Below are 16,677 nucleotides of genomic sequence, written 5' to 3' on the forward strand. Positions count from 1 at the left end.
AACGGTAATCTTAGGGGTGCACTCATTTAAAGTAATGCACATTTAAAGTAATGTGCACTCATTTAAAGTAATGTCAATTAAACACTGTAAACCAGTGTTTTCCATCAAACACACTGGTTTGTTCATTTTCATCATCATTATTATTATTATAGTCCAAAATGTCTAAACCTCCTCCGACGCCCATTCCAAGCATCAGCTCCCAAAGTGTGTCAGAAAAATAAGATAATATACTCCTGATATGTTTTTTTTTCTTTTGGTTCCCCTTTTAGTAATCACTATAACCCATTAATCTTGTCACATTTGTAATGTTACCTGGACTATCGTGTTATGTATGGGAGCTGTTCATGAAAATTATGTTTGTATTTTGGGATGGAAGGGGTGGCTTTGCCATTAAAGGAGTAGAGGAGCTAGATAACAATTAGATATTCAACCTGAATTATCATAGTACCACAAATTGCTTTCACTTATTGATGATATCGTACCCTCAGGCGGCAAGCACAGCAGATTGTGCCATATTTGCCTGTGTTTCATAACATGTCTGTTAATGTGGTTGCGGAGCCATCAAGATATCAGTGTGATCCTTTTGGGTAGGGGCGTGTTTGTTTTGGTGATTTCACATAAAGTGGTCCAGGTATGACGTCAGTTTGTAGGCCAATCAGCAGCATCACACTGGTTTCCTCAAAAAAAAAAAAAAGGAAGGCTACCCTTTCCATATAGGCTTATGGATTATTATTGCAAAAAAACAAGCTGTGTTATCAACAACAGTTTATGATACTTACACGTTTTGTCCATCAAGATAATTTTCACAGCCATAACACAAATTTTTCTGAATTTTGAAGCCTAAATGCAGTTTAAAAAATCACGACTGAAGTATTACTGATGTACTGATGTAGAATAAAAAGTGTAATGAGCTTGTGATCACCACAGTCCTTATTTCATCCATTAAACCAAAACCATCAACAAAAAAAAAACATTAGGTGTGTGCGTCCCAGTTTGCACACTTATGCACTATTCTATGTTTTTAAGTGTAACGAAGAAAAAGTGCACTTTAACTACGATGCACTAAATTAACGGAAAAACGAAGTTTGGAATGTTGGACACTTCATGCACTCAGCTGTCACAGCTTTGATAGTGGAGGGGAGGAACTACAGATTCCGATGTTAAATGACAAAATAACCATGTAAAGTTCATACACTACAGGATTGAGTACTACATACTGCATAAGTACATGTATTAAGCACCTGATTTTCTTATGAAGTATGGAATGTACTGCATGGCCAGAACAAACATTCTTCTTGCCACCTCGAGAAAACAAACAAATTTCTTTGTTCTTGTAGTATGTCCCAAGCTTTATGCTGCATTCCAGGCAGGTTTTTGAGCCTGCAAGTTCCGACTTCAAACCATGATGCATGGCTTTGTAGCATTGCATGCAAAATCACGCCAAACTGTCTGAGTGTGAGGAATTGCAGTAGCTTGATGTAAACAAAGCATGGTTGACCGTATGGGGCTTATGCTCATTTTAAATCATTTAGGCCTATATCACCAAAGGTGCTTACTTTTACTTATTTGAGGGAAACGGTGGAGGGAAAACCATGCAAGAGGCAAGAGAAGCTGTTATACCTTTTATTTTATGTTATTTGGACATTTGGACATGTATTTGGTATTCATTTATTCTTGCTCTCAATGGACTGAAAACTAGCTAACGCTAGGAAAGCTGCTAAAAATGTATAACATTTGTGGATAAAAAAGGTTAGAACAATACCTTATTTAAATAAACGATTAGGTTTTTAATTCATTTTAAAGGAACTAAATGTATTAACGCGCGATTAACGCAGCGCGCATTTTCTGTTTGATCCATAGCCCTTAGTTGGAGAAATGCAGCAGCAAACATTACTAGGGAAAGAAAATGGTTATCATTAATATTCTAAACCAAAACTGCAGTTATTGCCTATAAGACACCATATTTTTTGTTTAACCACAGACACCAGGTCCGTTTACAATGAACACATGAAAGAAAAGCCCGTTTACAATGAACACATTCTCTACAGTCCGAGCCCGATGCGTGAATACACTGAAGCTCACTCTCGCTCATGTCTGAGGTAAATCATTGACACATCACCACTTACAGTACATGTGTTATATTAAGCTAAATGCATTACAATCGGCTAAAACGAATGTACAGGTTACTCTTCTGAACAAAAACGCCCGAGTCTGTGTTCTTCACACTGTTCACGTGAATCGAGGCATAGTTCGGCACGCACACGCAAAATACCGGCAGTTCTATAGAGAGCGTGCCTCTCTTAAAGGGGCTGCACTATATTCCTACTCGTGGAATATGGACTTTCTCCGGGTATAGTGTGGTGTGTGCTCACAGGACCGCATGACAGCTTTCACATTACCAGTTTTTCATACTTACTGTGTCCTGTTCTGAACTAAACTGGCAGTAATACTACCTTTATTTATATTCTTAAACCAATCATGCGATTAATCGCGATTAAAAAATGAATTGACAGCCCTGTTTTTAATGCATGACTTCCATAAACACAGCATCCGTAGGGGCTGCCATTGTTGTTTTGCTGGCTATCTGACGTCAGAACTCGTAACTGGGAGTACATCGATCTACTGCGAGTTCACGGGTGGGAAGTCAACGGGTTTAACGGCCATTCCAGTGCACTTTCACGGGTAGAAGGTCGGAAAAACACTGGTTACGGGTGGCCTGGAATGCAGCATTAGTCCTGCAGAGCTCAGCTCCAACCCATATAAAACTCACCTGCCTGTAATTCCTAGTAACCCTTCAGACCTTGATTAACTTGTTAAGGTGTGTTTTATTAGGGTTGAAGACAAGCTCTGCAGGAATGTGGCTCTCCAGGACTGGAGTTTGCCGTCCCTCCTCTATCAAAAGTGTTTTCCAGAAATCGCTTAAGCCGATTCAAGCTGCATGATTTTCAAACTCGTCGGGTTCAAACTTGTCTGCTCTTTTCACACTGCATGACTATCTGAGGTATCATTCAGTGCATGACTGTACAGGAGGAACAATCGCCGACATCTCTTTCTCTCTCCGGTGCGCAAACTACGTTTCCCAACCAAACACACGTGCGATGTGACAAGTAAACAACGCAAGATCACACGTCAGACCGGAGTTCTCGCGCGGGACTTGGAATTGTTATTAAAATTATAAACTGCACAAAGTTTTTTTCCAATTTGTCTGTGCTGATTTGTGGAGAGAGAAAAAAAAGGATGATGCGGAGGAAATTGTTGGAGAGACAGGCCAAGGATTGTGTTCTGCAAAAAGAGTTTGAGGTAGGCTAATTAAATAATTTTGCAATGTGCTGCTGCTGCGGCTGGATGTGCAAATGTTTGGGCTTTGTTTCTGTTTAATAGAATTGTAAATATATCTATTAAATGTGGGGTTGTTGATATTTCAAATAATTAAAAAAAGAACACGCCCCTACCCCCAAAAGGGTTTCGGCCCTATTTTGATAGCTCCGCCCCAAACATACGTAACGCAGGCAACGACTATGGCAGAATCTGTGTAACTAATCCAGGTCGAATATTCAATGAAAAAGTGACTATCCATCACAAAAACACAAACTGTTCTCATGATCAATTAAATAGAACACAAGCACGAGTACAACAAATGACATATTACAATTATGACCCGATTAGAGTTATAGGGATCACAAAAACACAAACCGTTCTCATGAACAACTCTCAGAAGAAAAGGTACAGTGCTGTCACTGGGGCGGTACCCTAAGGTACAAAAGTGAAAAGGTACACCTTTGTACCTTATTAACCCCTTAATGGTACATACTAGTACCTTAAAAGGTACATATCAGTAATTAAAGAGAGCGTATTAGTACCTTAAAGGTACATTGTAGTGCCTTAAAGGTACATATTAGTACCTTTTCGGTGTTGTACCTTAGGTTACCGCCCCAGTACAGAAATGTACCTTTTTTTTCTGACAGTGAGCACGACAGGCCAACTAACGAACATATTATAATTATGACCAGATTAGATTATAGCGATCACAAAATCAAACTGTTCTCATTAACAACTCTATAGAACACAAGCACGACAGTTCTGCTAACAATATTACAATTATGACCGGATAAGGGTTATATAGATCATTTAAAGAGGAAACAAACATATATTATGAGTATAGTATCTTACTTGTCGGACACATTTTGTGAGCTGGTGCTTGAAGCACACAGGGAGGAGATTTAGATGCTCCATACGGTGTGGAAATGAACGGGTCTTCATCGCTGAAGTGAGCGACAATATTATCGCAAATGGACAAAAAAGCAAACATGACCCACGAACATAGTGAAGCAAAAGCCAGCATATATTAGACTAATTCTCGGCTAATGTCCGTCATGTGTGACTCGTGAGTTTTGAATAATGACGTGCACAGAGCGAGAGCGAGCGCTCTTCTCACCATCATTAGTAGACACGCCCCTTCCACAAATTCGCAAAACCTGTCGGCGAGTCAAAATCAGGGCTAAAATCGGGCAGTGTAAACTATAGGCTTTACTGCGCATTTAATTATGATTTGAAAAAGTAATAATTATGACAAGTCATAATTATTGATTAAAGTAGTAGCCTAGAAATTATGAAATAAAAAGATTGGTATGACAGTCATGCACTGAAAACAACAGTAACCTAAAAATTGTAAGCTTTAAATGATAAATAGTCAAAAAATATGATTTAACATCACTACATCAACCTAAGGCATTATGGGCCTACCAACAAAATATGGCTATATGGGTCAAATCAGGTAGAAATAGCTTTTTAAGGTAACAATTGGAGGTTGACACTTTACAGTGTATTTATAATTTCGATTTATGTTATAATTATAAATTAGAATCCCATATTTCAACTTGTTATGTTATTACAAAAGCATGATTGATTCAGCGCATGTGGCTTAAATAGGCTGGCATATTAGAAAACTAAAATGTGGTAGTATGGATATAGGCTACCACCATAGACATTAAAGATACTGATGTACTACTGCACACTGCCGTGCGCTGCGCAGAAGCAGTATGTTAGCTGAGTTGAGCTGCACTCGGGAGCGCGCGCGCGCCCGTGTGTGTGATAGAGGGAGGGGGGGAGTGGGTCATTGAGTTCATTCGCACTACAGCAGCGGCGCCCTCCATAGAGATCCGCTGTCTCTCTCTCTCACACACACTCCAGCTGGCAGAATATGTGTCAGATGGATGGTGAGGCGAAAAACAAGAGCTTTTAAAATATGGTGCAAACGGTACGTGCCTCCGCGCTTCGCTTGACCTTTCATCAGGACAAAGAAAGTCGATGAGCCGTTTTAAGCGGAGCCGCTGCTGCTGCCATTTTCAGGTCAGTCGAGGAGACTCGCCGGAACTCGAGCTGTCGATAAGCGGAATAATCCAGCGCAGAGAGATGATGGAGCGCCGTGAATGATTATGGCCGATAGTCAGCGGAGGGGCACGGACAGAGGCAGAGGCAGGATGACATCGGGATACTCGCAGCAGTACGCGAATAGCAAAGCGTCAGATATACAGGAGCTCGCGTCCAAACGCGTGGACATCCAGAAGAAGCGCTTCTACCTGGACGTGAAGCAGAGTACGCGCGGCCGCTTCCTGAAGATCGCCGAGGTGTGGATCGGCCGAGGCAGACACGACAACATCCGCAAGAGCAAGCTCACACTGTCCATGTCCATGGCACCCGACTTGCGCTACTGCCTGGGCGACTTCATCGATTACTACGCGCACATCGGGCTCCGAGGATGCCAGGCGCCGGACCGCCGGCCGGATGAGCAGAGCAACGGCCAGGGCCGCGCGCTGGACCCCCGCCGGAGAGCAGCGGACCCAGCAGCGTCTCCAAGCGGGTCCGCTGCATCCGAGGAGCAGACGCACCGGGTGCTGAAGAGCGAGTTCATCGAGCGGGACAACAGGAAGTACTACCTGGACCTGAAGGAGAACCAGCGCGGTCGGTTCCTGCGCATCAGGCAGACCGTCACCCGAGGACACGGCAGCATGGGGTACTACGGGCAGGGCATCGAGCAGACCATCGTGCTGCCCGCGCAAGGGCTCATCGAGTTCCGAGACGCGCTGTCTCAGCTCATCGACGACTACGGCGACGACGAACCCGAGCGGGCCTGCGCGCGGAACCACGATGAGTCGCCCGAGCTGCCCGAGGCGGCGTCGTTCCGCGTCGACAACAAGCGCTTTTACTTCGACGTGGGCTCGAACAGGTTCGGCGTGTTTCTGAAGATCAGCGAGGTCCGGCAGCCCTACAGGAACACCATCACCGTCCCGCTAAAAGCCTGGGCGCGCTTCGGGGAGAACTTCATCAGGTACGAGGAGGAGATGCGACACATCTTCAGCTGTCATAAAGAGAAGAGGACAGACACGGAGGAGCAAGAGGATTGACGCAGACTACGGTTTCTGACCTTTCTGGTGTTAGCTGTACCTCTGGCGGACCGTCCGGCCCCTTCTGTACATGGCCATTATTGAAGTTGATATGAATCTAGACAGATTATGTGCATAGAGGCTCTGCTGGGGTTGCAGTGTGTGTGCGTGTGGGTGCGCGCGCGCGCGCGCGGGAGATGGACCGAACAGGTGCAGTCTTTCTGTGTGTGTGTGTGTGTGTGTGTGTGTGTGTGTGTGTGTCTGTGTCTGTGTGTGTGTGTGTGTGTGTGTGTGTGTGTGTGTGTGTGGGAGAGAGAGAGGGAGGGAGGGATTGAGGGAGAGCATGCATATGAGAGCATTAGGATTTGGTCTCTTTGCCTCCAATACTTCTTTCCGGCGTTATGTGTATGAGGCTGCTGTGCAATTTCTCAAAGCTGGGAATCAAATAATCATAAGCACTTATGTCAGAGATACACTGCACACAATCAAGTGTGGAGTATTTCATGGTTCAAAGTGAGGGTTTTTATTTCTTTTTAAGCTTGAAGTCTGACTTCATCTCAATGATCAAAAGAAATGCTACACTTTGCCATTGCACAAAAACACTACTTTCCCCATCTAAAATCAGAAACCAAAAAGTGCATTTAATATTTACATTATTTGGATGAATTATTTACACAATATTCTAATGAAAAATACCCAACCTAATGAGGTGCTTGAACTATAGAGCTATAGAGGGGGTTCACTTGAGGTGGGGGGGGGGGGGGATTAAAAGCTTTTAAACGTGGCTTTAAATAGTGGATTTCAGAAAAATCCATCTCTCTGACGAGAAATGCAAAATCGCTTTTGATAGGTGTGCAATATATTAGTTTCATCAGTCCCTGTCACTGGGATTTAAACGAGAACTGTGCAAAAGCAAAGCGAACATGAATGGGCTGTCATATAATGTCCGTTTAAAAACTGCTGAATTTAATTTAGCTTGGTTTGAAGGGTCGTGTGTCTTACGTGAGGTGATGCATAATGGATTTACACAGATCTAAAAAAGAAATGCATCTGACATGACGTCATAATGCTCAAAACTGTGTTTAAACAAAATAATAATTTCCTACTGCATTACTAATAAGTAATCATTCCTTTTTTAAGTGGCGTATGATAAAATAAAATCCTTCCCCGGATGTCCTTTCTGCCCAATTTATTAGATTGTGGGAGATGACTTTTACAGATTTTGCCGTACATTTTTAAAATCTACACTGAAATTGGGCTTACTATGCACAGTATGTATTATGCATACTGAATTTCTATTATGAAAAACACAAAAAGCATATGTTAACTATAGTGGCCTTTACCTTTTTTCTGGGCCTGTAGCATTTAGAGGCATGACGTTCATGCATCTAGGCAGTTGTTTTCTCGTTGAAGCACAACTAAAGGAATATTTGCGTTGGTTTTCAACCTGGTGCGAGTTGGCTTCTGTTTATTTGTACTGTAATTACTGTCAAGCTGACAAGAAAAGCAATTCATTTCGGCACTTCTACTTGAGTTCTCAGCTATCAACAGCTGTTACCTAATACCTTTTTTTTCTCTGTTTGTAGGTGTGTGTGTGTGTGAGTGTGAGAGAGTATTTATCTTGTATCAGAATATGACTGAAATATGGGTACGTTTTAAGGGTTAGTGTTTAGATGCTGATCTATAACAGACACCTCCTACAGGAAGCACTTTATTCAAACAGCACTTTGAGCTGCTTCACCTGCTTTACCACTGCAAAGAGGACCTTCGTTTGTGCCCCGTGTGAGAAGTGACAATCGTGCTCCCAATTGAACACCTCAGCCTTTCAGAAGTGCATTCGTCTGTCTGCTCTTTGCTCTTCTTGGTTTATTATGATCAGATTCGGTGGTTATGTCTGATTAGCATATCACTGACACCAAGTATTCAGTCTGTGATTGTATTGTTCTCATCGTCTGGTTGGTTTCCTATGACTGTCTGCATAAATATTTCTAACAATAAGGGCTGCTATAGGAGGCAGTATAATACTAGTGTTAGTCATAATTCCTGTAGTATTCAGATTACCTGTATTTAGATGACAAGGCAGTTACTTTCCCCCCCTTTTTATTTAACCAAGGGCATCAAAATATTCAAAAGGTTAAACCTTGAATGGCAGCGGTAGGTTGTTCTTTTTGTGAAGAAGTATAATGCTGGGGCGAAATGGATGAACCGTGTGCACTTTAAAAATCTGAGTACAGGTTGTTCCCAACAAAGAAAATGAGTAGAAGTATGCTTGTTATACGTGTATGTGCAATGCATGACCAGAAGAGAGCAGTGTTCGTGTGTTGTTTTTCTTGCTTTATGTATAGATGGTATTCAAATATTGCTAGTGTAAACTATTTATCACCCAGATAAAACAGCTGATTTCATTTTAAAAAGCAATTATTGGGGAAGACTGATGTCTATTTCGCTGTAGTGTTAGAGGAAACAGCTATGTCAATTTATAAGGCCATCTCAAAATGCTACTGTATTGCAGCTCTATCGGAATTACTCAAAACACTTGAATTCATGAAATTGGACTGTTATGCATAACATGAAATCACGGTTTTCAACCAGTAGGCCTTAAAATCATTACACTGTGGTTGTAATGACTAACTTTAGGGTTACAAATTGTAGTTTGCCTTCATCTCTAAAACTTTACATTTTGTACGCATGATGTAAGAAAACAAAATAACCTGGAAAAAACATGATCTCGCAAATAAAAATAACAATAACAGCGTCAAAAAGTAAAATATTGTAGTTCTGGAATTATGGAAATATCTGAGCTGAGATGCATAAACTTCTGTATTTGTTCTTGGTAGTTGTGTGGGTAATGTGACGTTCAAAAAAAGAAGAAGAAGAACAGAGTGGTTGTTCACAAGCTTTCTTCAGTTGTTCTTTTTTATCTTTGTGTTGACCATTTCAGTTGGAATTAAGACGTGTTAGTGTTTGGTCAATGATTTTAAAAGATGGCAAAAAAAATTTAAGATGTTTTGGTGTACCTTTAGATAATGTAATGTAGTGTGTCCTCCTGTAGAGCCTTCGAATATTATACGACTCAAAAACAAGAAAGAAATGGTTCTGTCTAGCACTTTCTTTAATGTGAGTACTGTATTAGTTTCTGTTTAACATGTATGGTACAGTATGAATATTCCTGATTTGCCTTGTAATGTTTTTAAAAAGGTTGAAATATGTAGGACTATACATATCTGGAGAAATATGAAGTTTAAAATTGACGTTTGTGCATGCCAACAGTAGGGTCCCGTCAAACTTAACATTTTATTTATTATATATATATATATATATATATATATATATATATATATATATATATATATATATATATATATGAAAAAATGGTGCTATGAGAACATATAAAGGTGCTGAACTGGACCCTAGCTGCATGCATGTTGAATGACAATGGAAACCGTAGAGCAAACCCAAGGCCAGACGCCGTCGTCAATCTCATAATACACGTTATCAACGCAAGCAGTTTTGCGTAACTGTAAATCTTGCATAGTACTTCCAAGCAGCCGTGAGCCTGCAGCGTTCCAGCCGTGTGTTAGTGGCCATTGTTTTCCAGTTAGGGTTGCTTTGAGCAGGATGACAAAGGTTTGTTTACTCCTGTTGAATGCAACCTGGGAGCAGCCTATATAGCTTGACTGATACTCAGACGTTACAGTGAATGACAGCACATTATATGTGGGTGTGATAACTGGAATCAATTGAGCTGTAGGCATCACCAAAGTACAAGATGAAATGTGTGATGCTTATTTACAGTTACCCAATATTTGTGTGTAAAAGTTCCACAGACAATCTAATAAAGTACAACTTTTTTATGTTTAAAATGTGTCTTTTGGTCAACTCTTCAGATATCATTGGATAACAGGAAGACATTTTATTGACTATTGTAAGCATATCCTGGCAAAAAGGTGATGTTTTTATCTTTTTTCCCATTAAAGTGACTTCATAACTTAGTTATTGTATAGTCGTTTCTACACTAATATTTTTGGTAGGCTATATAAATACATTCTTATTTCAATTATTGTGTCTGAACCGTAACAAGGAAGAATGTGTACAAACCGTATAGATACAGATCATCACACTGTCTAGTAGTTAGAAGTGCTCTATTTGATGAGTGTGTTTAGCATACGTGTCAGGAAGCAATATCTCTCTGCTCTGACTCAGGGTCATTTGAGCTCAAGCGCTGAGCCATGGTTAACGATAGCTGCCTGATCTGGCATTTTCTCATAAATACAGGTTATTTAATCACATACAGTCAAATTAACAGCCTTTTGCTATTCACCCTTTTGCATTTCACCCTTTGCTATAGTGCAGCCATTTGCTAAAATCATTTTTTTTCTCCTTAATGTATACACAGCACCCCATATTGACAGAAAAACACAGAATTGTTGACATTTTTGCAGATTTATTAAAAAAGAAAAACTGAAATATCACATGGTCCTAAGTATTCAGACCCTTTGCTCAGTATTTAATAGAAGCACCCTTTTGATCTAATACAGCCATGAGTCTTTTGGTGAAAGATGCAACAAGTTTTTCACACCTGAATTTGGGGATGCTCCTTCCAGATCCTCTCCAGTTCTGTCAGGTTGGATGGTACACGTTGGTGGACAGCAATTTTCAGGTCTCTTCAGAGATGCTTAATTGGGTTTAAGTCAGGGCTCTGGCTGGGCCATTCAAGCACAGTCAGAGAGTTGTTGTGAAAGCACTCCTTCGTTATTTTAGCTGTGTGCTTAGGGTCATTGTCTTGTTGGAAGGTGAACCTTTGGCCCAGTTTGAGGTCTTGAGCACTCTGGAGAAGGTTCTCGTCCAGTATATTCCTCTACTAGGCCGCATTCATCTTTCCCTTGATTGCAACCAGTCGTCCCTGTCCCTGCAGCTGAAAAACATCCCCACAGCATGATGCTGCCACCACCATGCTTCACTGTTGGGACTGTATTGGACAGATGATATTTTTCTCCACACATACCACTTAGAATTAAGGCAAAAAAGTTATATCTTGGTCTCATCAGACCAGATATTTATATTTCTCACCATCTTGAAGTCCTTCAGGTGTTTTTTAGAAAACGTTCATGTGTCTTGCACTGAGGAGAGGCTTTCATCGGGCCACTCTGTCATAAAGCCCCAACTGATGGAGGGCTGCAGTGATGGTTGACTTTACAACTTTCTCCATCTCCCGACTGTATCTCTGGACCTCAGCCACAGTGATCTTTGGGTTCTTCTTTACCTCTCACCAAGACTCTTCTCTTCTGAAAGCTCAGTTTGGCCAGACGGCCAGCTCTAGGAAGGGTCCTGTTCATCCCAAACGTCTTCTGTTTAAGGATTATGAAGGCCACTGTGCTCTTAAGAATCTTAAGTGCAGCAGAATTTTTTTGTAACCGTGGCCAGATCTGTGTCTTGCCACAATTCTGTCTCTGAGCTCTTCAGGCAGTTCCTTTGACCTCCTGATTCTCATTTGCTCTGACATGCACTGTGAACTATAAGGTCTTATATAGACAGGTGTGTGGCTTTCCTAATCAAGTCCAATCAGTATAATCAAACACAGCTGGACTCAAATGAAGGCGTAGAACCATCTCAAGGATGATCAGAAGAAATGGACTGCACCTGAGTTAAATATATGAGCACCACAGCAAAGGGTCTGAATCATTAGGACCATGTGATATTTCAGTTTTTCTTTTTTAATAAATCTGCAAAAATGTCAACAATTCAGTTTTTTTGGTCAACATGGGTTGCTGTGTGTATATTAATGAGAAAAAAATGAACTTAAATTATTTTAGCAGATGGCTGCATTATAGAGTGAAAAAATTAAGGGAGGGGGAATACCTTCTGTACCCACTGTAATTGCAGTAGGTAACTCTTTTCATCTGTTTTAAAGAAGCATTCATAGGATGTGTTAGTATTTTAAGAACTTTAAAGATTCGAATCAGTCTCAAGAAGAAGAAAAACCCACAAAAAAAGGAAGCGCAGAAAACTGCGGGTGTGATGATGGGCGTAAACTCTTTAAATAGAGGCTTCTCTTTCTGAGGACGATGGTCAGTTGGTGCACACCAGTAGAAAAAAAACCCCCATTTCCTCTCTTGCATAAAGGATCCAAAGTTTATGATAAATGCACATATGCTGAATATGAATATATATATATATATATATATATATATATATATATATATATATATATATATATATATATATATATATATATATATATATATATATATATATATATATTCCTCTCTGGAGGAAACAACTATGAAACAAAACAGAGATGAAACAATTATAGATTCAAGAGTCTAGAATCTTTATACAGTGTAAAAACAAGGCACAGGAATATAATGGCTAGTCTAATGGCAAGTATTTTCAAATATGAAGGCCTGTGGTATAATCCTAAAATAGTATAATCCTAAAAATCAAAAGTATTCTCAAAGTAATATGAACTAAACATTCTCATCTCTTGTGTATGTGGGTGATATTTTCTCGAAGCTCACTGGTGGTTGGACTAAAGAAGAACCCGTGGTGTTAGTACTAACAGTACTAGGTAATTTCCTGTGCCTTTGCTGCTCAGCGTTTGAGGTCAAGCGATTTCCTTTTTGGTATGTCTCACTTGATGTTCCTCAAACTGAAGTGACAAACTTTGCACAGTTCCCTGCTAAGAAATCTTCGATCATGTCATACATGTTCAACTGCCATTTTACATGATGGTAAGTACCTAAATCTTTGATCTTACAAGGCGGAACGATTATATATTTCATCTGCGTATAGATGCATATCAGTTTGTTTTCTCGGTTATGGTGTAGACGTGAGTTTGCTTGGCATTAAACATTTCACTTATATTCATATCTGTGTTGTCATTTGAAAATAACCAAGATGTAGTTCAACACTACTAATAATATAGCTTTAGCCAAATCAGCTTTCTCTAGAAGCCATGTGATTGTCATTGCATAATAGTAACGTTCCCTAAACTAAACATGACCACATCTAAAGGCTGCTTTTACATGTAAAAGCTTAAATACCTGTCTATGTTTGCATTTCATCGGTTTATTTTACCATGCTGTTTGTTGAGTTTTGTTGTGGCAACGTAATAATTTTAAAAGATGCATTTTTATTTTTCTGTGAACATATTTCTCCAACCACCTCCTTGTCCTAAATAGCATCGTATTTGTCTGTTTAAAGCGTTGTTGTTGAAATAAAACCTCAGTGATGTTTTATGGTTACACAGTCACATGGTAAATAGAACAAACAGAGAGCTGACCAGGTTTAACAACACGTAAGCAAAGTTCACGTTTGAGAGCAGGGCATTACAACATAATCTGGACAACAGGGAAGCTCTTGCTGCCATTTGGTAAGATTTAGTTTTAACTCTAACCATTATTCTACATAAAGCCAGTTCTTAGTATGCTAATGTTGACCTTCAGATCTATAAATTGGTAAATGATTGCAGGCTGGTGATAAGTGTGGTTTAGTTCAGTTTTAAGGAACATGCGCTTGAAAGCACAATTGTTATACGAATGCACCAATGATCATGAATCCATATGCATTCATCAACCAACTGTGTGAAAGAGCAAATCGGCTGTTAAGGTTTCCGTGTTTTATCTGTTAGTGAGTTTCATGTTTTAATAGTGACAGCTTATTATATAGTGTTTTGGGAATATCGCTGAGCAAAAAAGTCATCAGACAAAATCTAGACTCTCAGATTAACTAAGGTATATTATCTTTTTTAGGGTGAGTATCAGTAGTAAACAAGTATGGAGAGAAGACAGTGTGAGGAGACAGTAGAGGGCTCCAGATCACAGCAGGCAGCATTAACATCAACCCGGGCACTCAAGAACTTCACCATACCCAGGAAGAAACGGACCTCTGCAGAAGGTTTTACTAGATTTTCACAAAATCCATAGCAGCAGAAAAATATTTGTGATGGCATGCAAACTGAGTAATGATGGCACTGTTGTAATTTTACCAGAGTTAATGTTTAATTCCTCGGCTGTATTTAAAGGGTTACTTCAGCGATTAGCATATGGCTTTGTATCGGTAGAAACCCTGGAGTATATTCAAATGATTGTGCTTTCCCCCCTCATATCCCCCTGAGACAAGAGATGTATGCATTTTATTTCTGGAAAAAATTCCTCCTATGATGCAAATTGACGATATTTGCATCATAGGAGGAATGTTTGCCCAAAGGCTAAATACTACAGCCAGCAGAGGGAGCCATTTCCGCATGTTTTGAATCTGCGTATGGGGGATGGGAGATTACACTCAGCTTGCAGGTAGAGCTCAGGTCGCAGCTGCAGCCAGGCACTCATTTAAACGGAGCTATGGTGAGCAATGTAAGTCTTCTAACTTCTCAAATTAATTTCTATGAAAGTTAAGCTTGCAAAGGCATGAACTGAAACGCGTGCCAGACTGAACTCGCGTTGTGAATGTATGCCGCGAGTGTAGTCGCGATTACCTCAGCTCTCATCACGAGCTCATCAGCTCATTTTTTTCACTCCTGCAGTTAGTAGTGCTCCTGTAGTGCTCAGTGCTGTGATACTGGCGCGGTGACTCACTCATTATATTAAACAGACACGTTCCGTTTTTAATTTTAGTGTCTGTTCTCTAACTTAACTGATTTTATGAAAATGAACGCGGTCTCGGTGGGAAAGTGATCAGTGATTCAGTAATCTAGTAGTGGTGACTTTGGAAGTGGCCTCACAGGGCAGCGAAGCATTCTGGGAATTGTAGTCTTTCATCCCCATGAGACAAAAATACATTTTTTGTCTTTTCTCAGTCTAGAAGGCACCAAATTAAAAAATAATTTCACATTTCTACTACATTGATGACCCAGTTTAAATGCAGATTCATCTTCCCAGCGCTGAAGTACCCCTTTAATAAGTGCTGTTTGACTTCTCTTCGATCAGTCCTTCTGGAACATTGTTCAGAGGAGAGCCGTGATTACAGTCTTATTCAGACAAAACTAAGAGATTCCAATCTGGACACGAGGAAGGACCGAGCAAACGCATGGATCTGGAGAGATATTTGTTTGGTACACAATGAAGAGCTCCTTAAAAAGTTCTCTGAAAAAAGGTAATTACATAAAACCGCAGCATACAATAACATTCTCAGTGATTCTGCTGTTACCTACTGTAGCTGTACATTTCAAATTTACATTTATTTGTATAGCACTTTTCACAATACTTACTGTTTCAAAGCAGCTTTACATAAAATGCATGTCTCTACATTACAACTTAAAGTTTCTGTTTTTTATTATAAAGTTCTGTTTCTTTATTTATTATAAAGTTGTGAACATATTATAATAAATAGAACATTTTCCATTGGTGCATGTTGGTTCACCAATGCTTAATTTTCTCTATATATTGTAGGCCTATACATTCCAAAAAGTGAATCTACAATTAATAAATGATGCTTATGTGTCGACTGACTACAGGGCAGAGATGCGTGCCAAAGGAAGACATGGGCGAGAAATGGAGGAAAGTTTCTGTTTTTTATCTGCATCAGATCAAATGGCGGCCGAGATCTATCAGCACGGTCTGCGGGTTGGCAACACAGCACAGCATGCCTTAGGAAAGCCATCACATGGTGTTTATCTGTTTAAGCATGTTGATGTGGCATTAAAGTCAACTACCAGCACATTAAGTGCAAAAAAAATAGTAATTTTCAAGGTTTGTTGAATGTTTTTTTTTGTACCCTCTACAGTCTGAGCCTTTTGGAATGACACTGACTTATAGAATGACAATTGTGGGTATTTTTTTTACTTTGGGGCTTCAGGTTCTTTATGGAAAAGTGAAAAAAATAGTTCCAAGCTTGGACTGTAACAAAACACAGGATCCCACAGTGAGCTTTGACTGTCACATGTGTAAAGATGCAGTGTCCCGTCGAGACACTCTTCACCAGCAAGTACTAGGTTCCACTGTGAGTTGATTAATCTTAGAATATAGCAAATGATCCAATCAAATGTATCTAAAGATCAACAAGAGTCTTAATAAGGCGTTATTTTTCTAGGTTTTTCTATTTGACTATAATGAAAAGCAGGAGCTCAGTGAAAGACCCAGGCAGTGTTTGCCGTATGCTGTAGTTTCATTCATTCCTGCCAGCAGTGCCATTCTGACTGTACCTGCAAACCCACCACTCTCTCCTTCAGCGCAACCTATTGGCCATTCGCATGGTGAGATAGAGCGAACCTCTTTATTAACACATCAAACACATGTGCAGCATAATTATCATGTCAAGTCATGTATAGCACTTTTCATAATACATGATTTCAAAT

At 40.0% G+C, this 16,677-nt stretch overlaps 2 protein-coding genes across 5 annotated transcripts in view; both read left to right on the forward strand.

The window, feature by feature from the left end:
- LOC137062947 (uncharacterized) overlaps positions 1-16,677 on the forward strand; it is a 49,982-nt gene that overhangs the window by 26,424 nt on the left and 6,881 nt on the right. The window contains exons 1-6 of one of the 4 annotated variants that reach the window (XM_067433906.1): positions 12,745-13,114; positions 14,135-14,279; positions 15,311-15,476; positions 15,838-16,072; positions 16,179-16,322; positions 16,413-16,575. In XM_067433906.1, the coding sequence (XP_067290007.1) occupies positions 14,159-14,279; positions 15,311-15,476; positions 15,838-16,072; positions 16,179-16,322; positions 16,413-16,575 (829 nt within the window). In that variant the 5' untranslated portion in view covers positions 12,745-13,114; positions 14,135-14,158. Of the gene's footprint in view, positions 1-12,744; positions 13,115-13,553; positions 13,756-13,999; positions 14,013-14,134; positions 14,280-15,310; positions 15,477-15,837; positions 16,073-16,178; positions 16,323-16,412; positions 16,576-16,677 lie in introns of those variants that run through there. The other 3 variants (XM_067433907.1, XM_067433909.1, XM_067433908.1) reach the window with 3 other exon arrangements.
- On the forward strand, positions 4,470-7,115 carry purg (purine-rich element binding protein G). Its single transcript, XM_067433120.1, has one exon. The coding sequence runs from the start codon at positions 5,430-5,432 to the stop codon at positions 6,402-6,404; it is 975 nt and encodes a 324-aa protein (XP_067289221.1). The 5' UTR covers positions 4,470-5,429; the 3' UTR covers positions 6,405-7,115.

This window comes from Pseudorasbora parva, chromosome 23 (genome assembly GCF_024679245.1).
Source record: "Pseudorasbora parva isolate DD20220531a chromosome 23, ASM2467924v1, whole genome shotgun sequence".
In the NCBI taxonomy this organism is placed as follows: Eukaryota; Metazoa; Chordata; class Actinopteri; order Cypriniformes; family Gobionidae; genus Pseudorasbora; species Pseudorasbora parva.

Bases quoted from the DNA above. Each gene is read 5' to 3' on its own strand.
- purg (XM_067433120.1), top strand. From the start codon at position 5,430: ATGATTATGGCCGATAGTCAGCGGAGGGGCACGGACAGAGGCAGAGGC.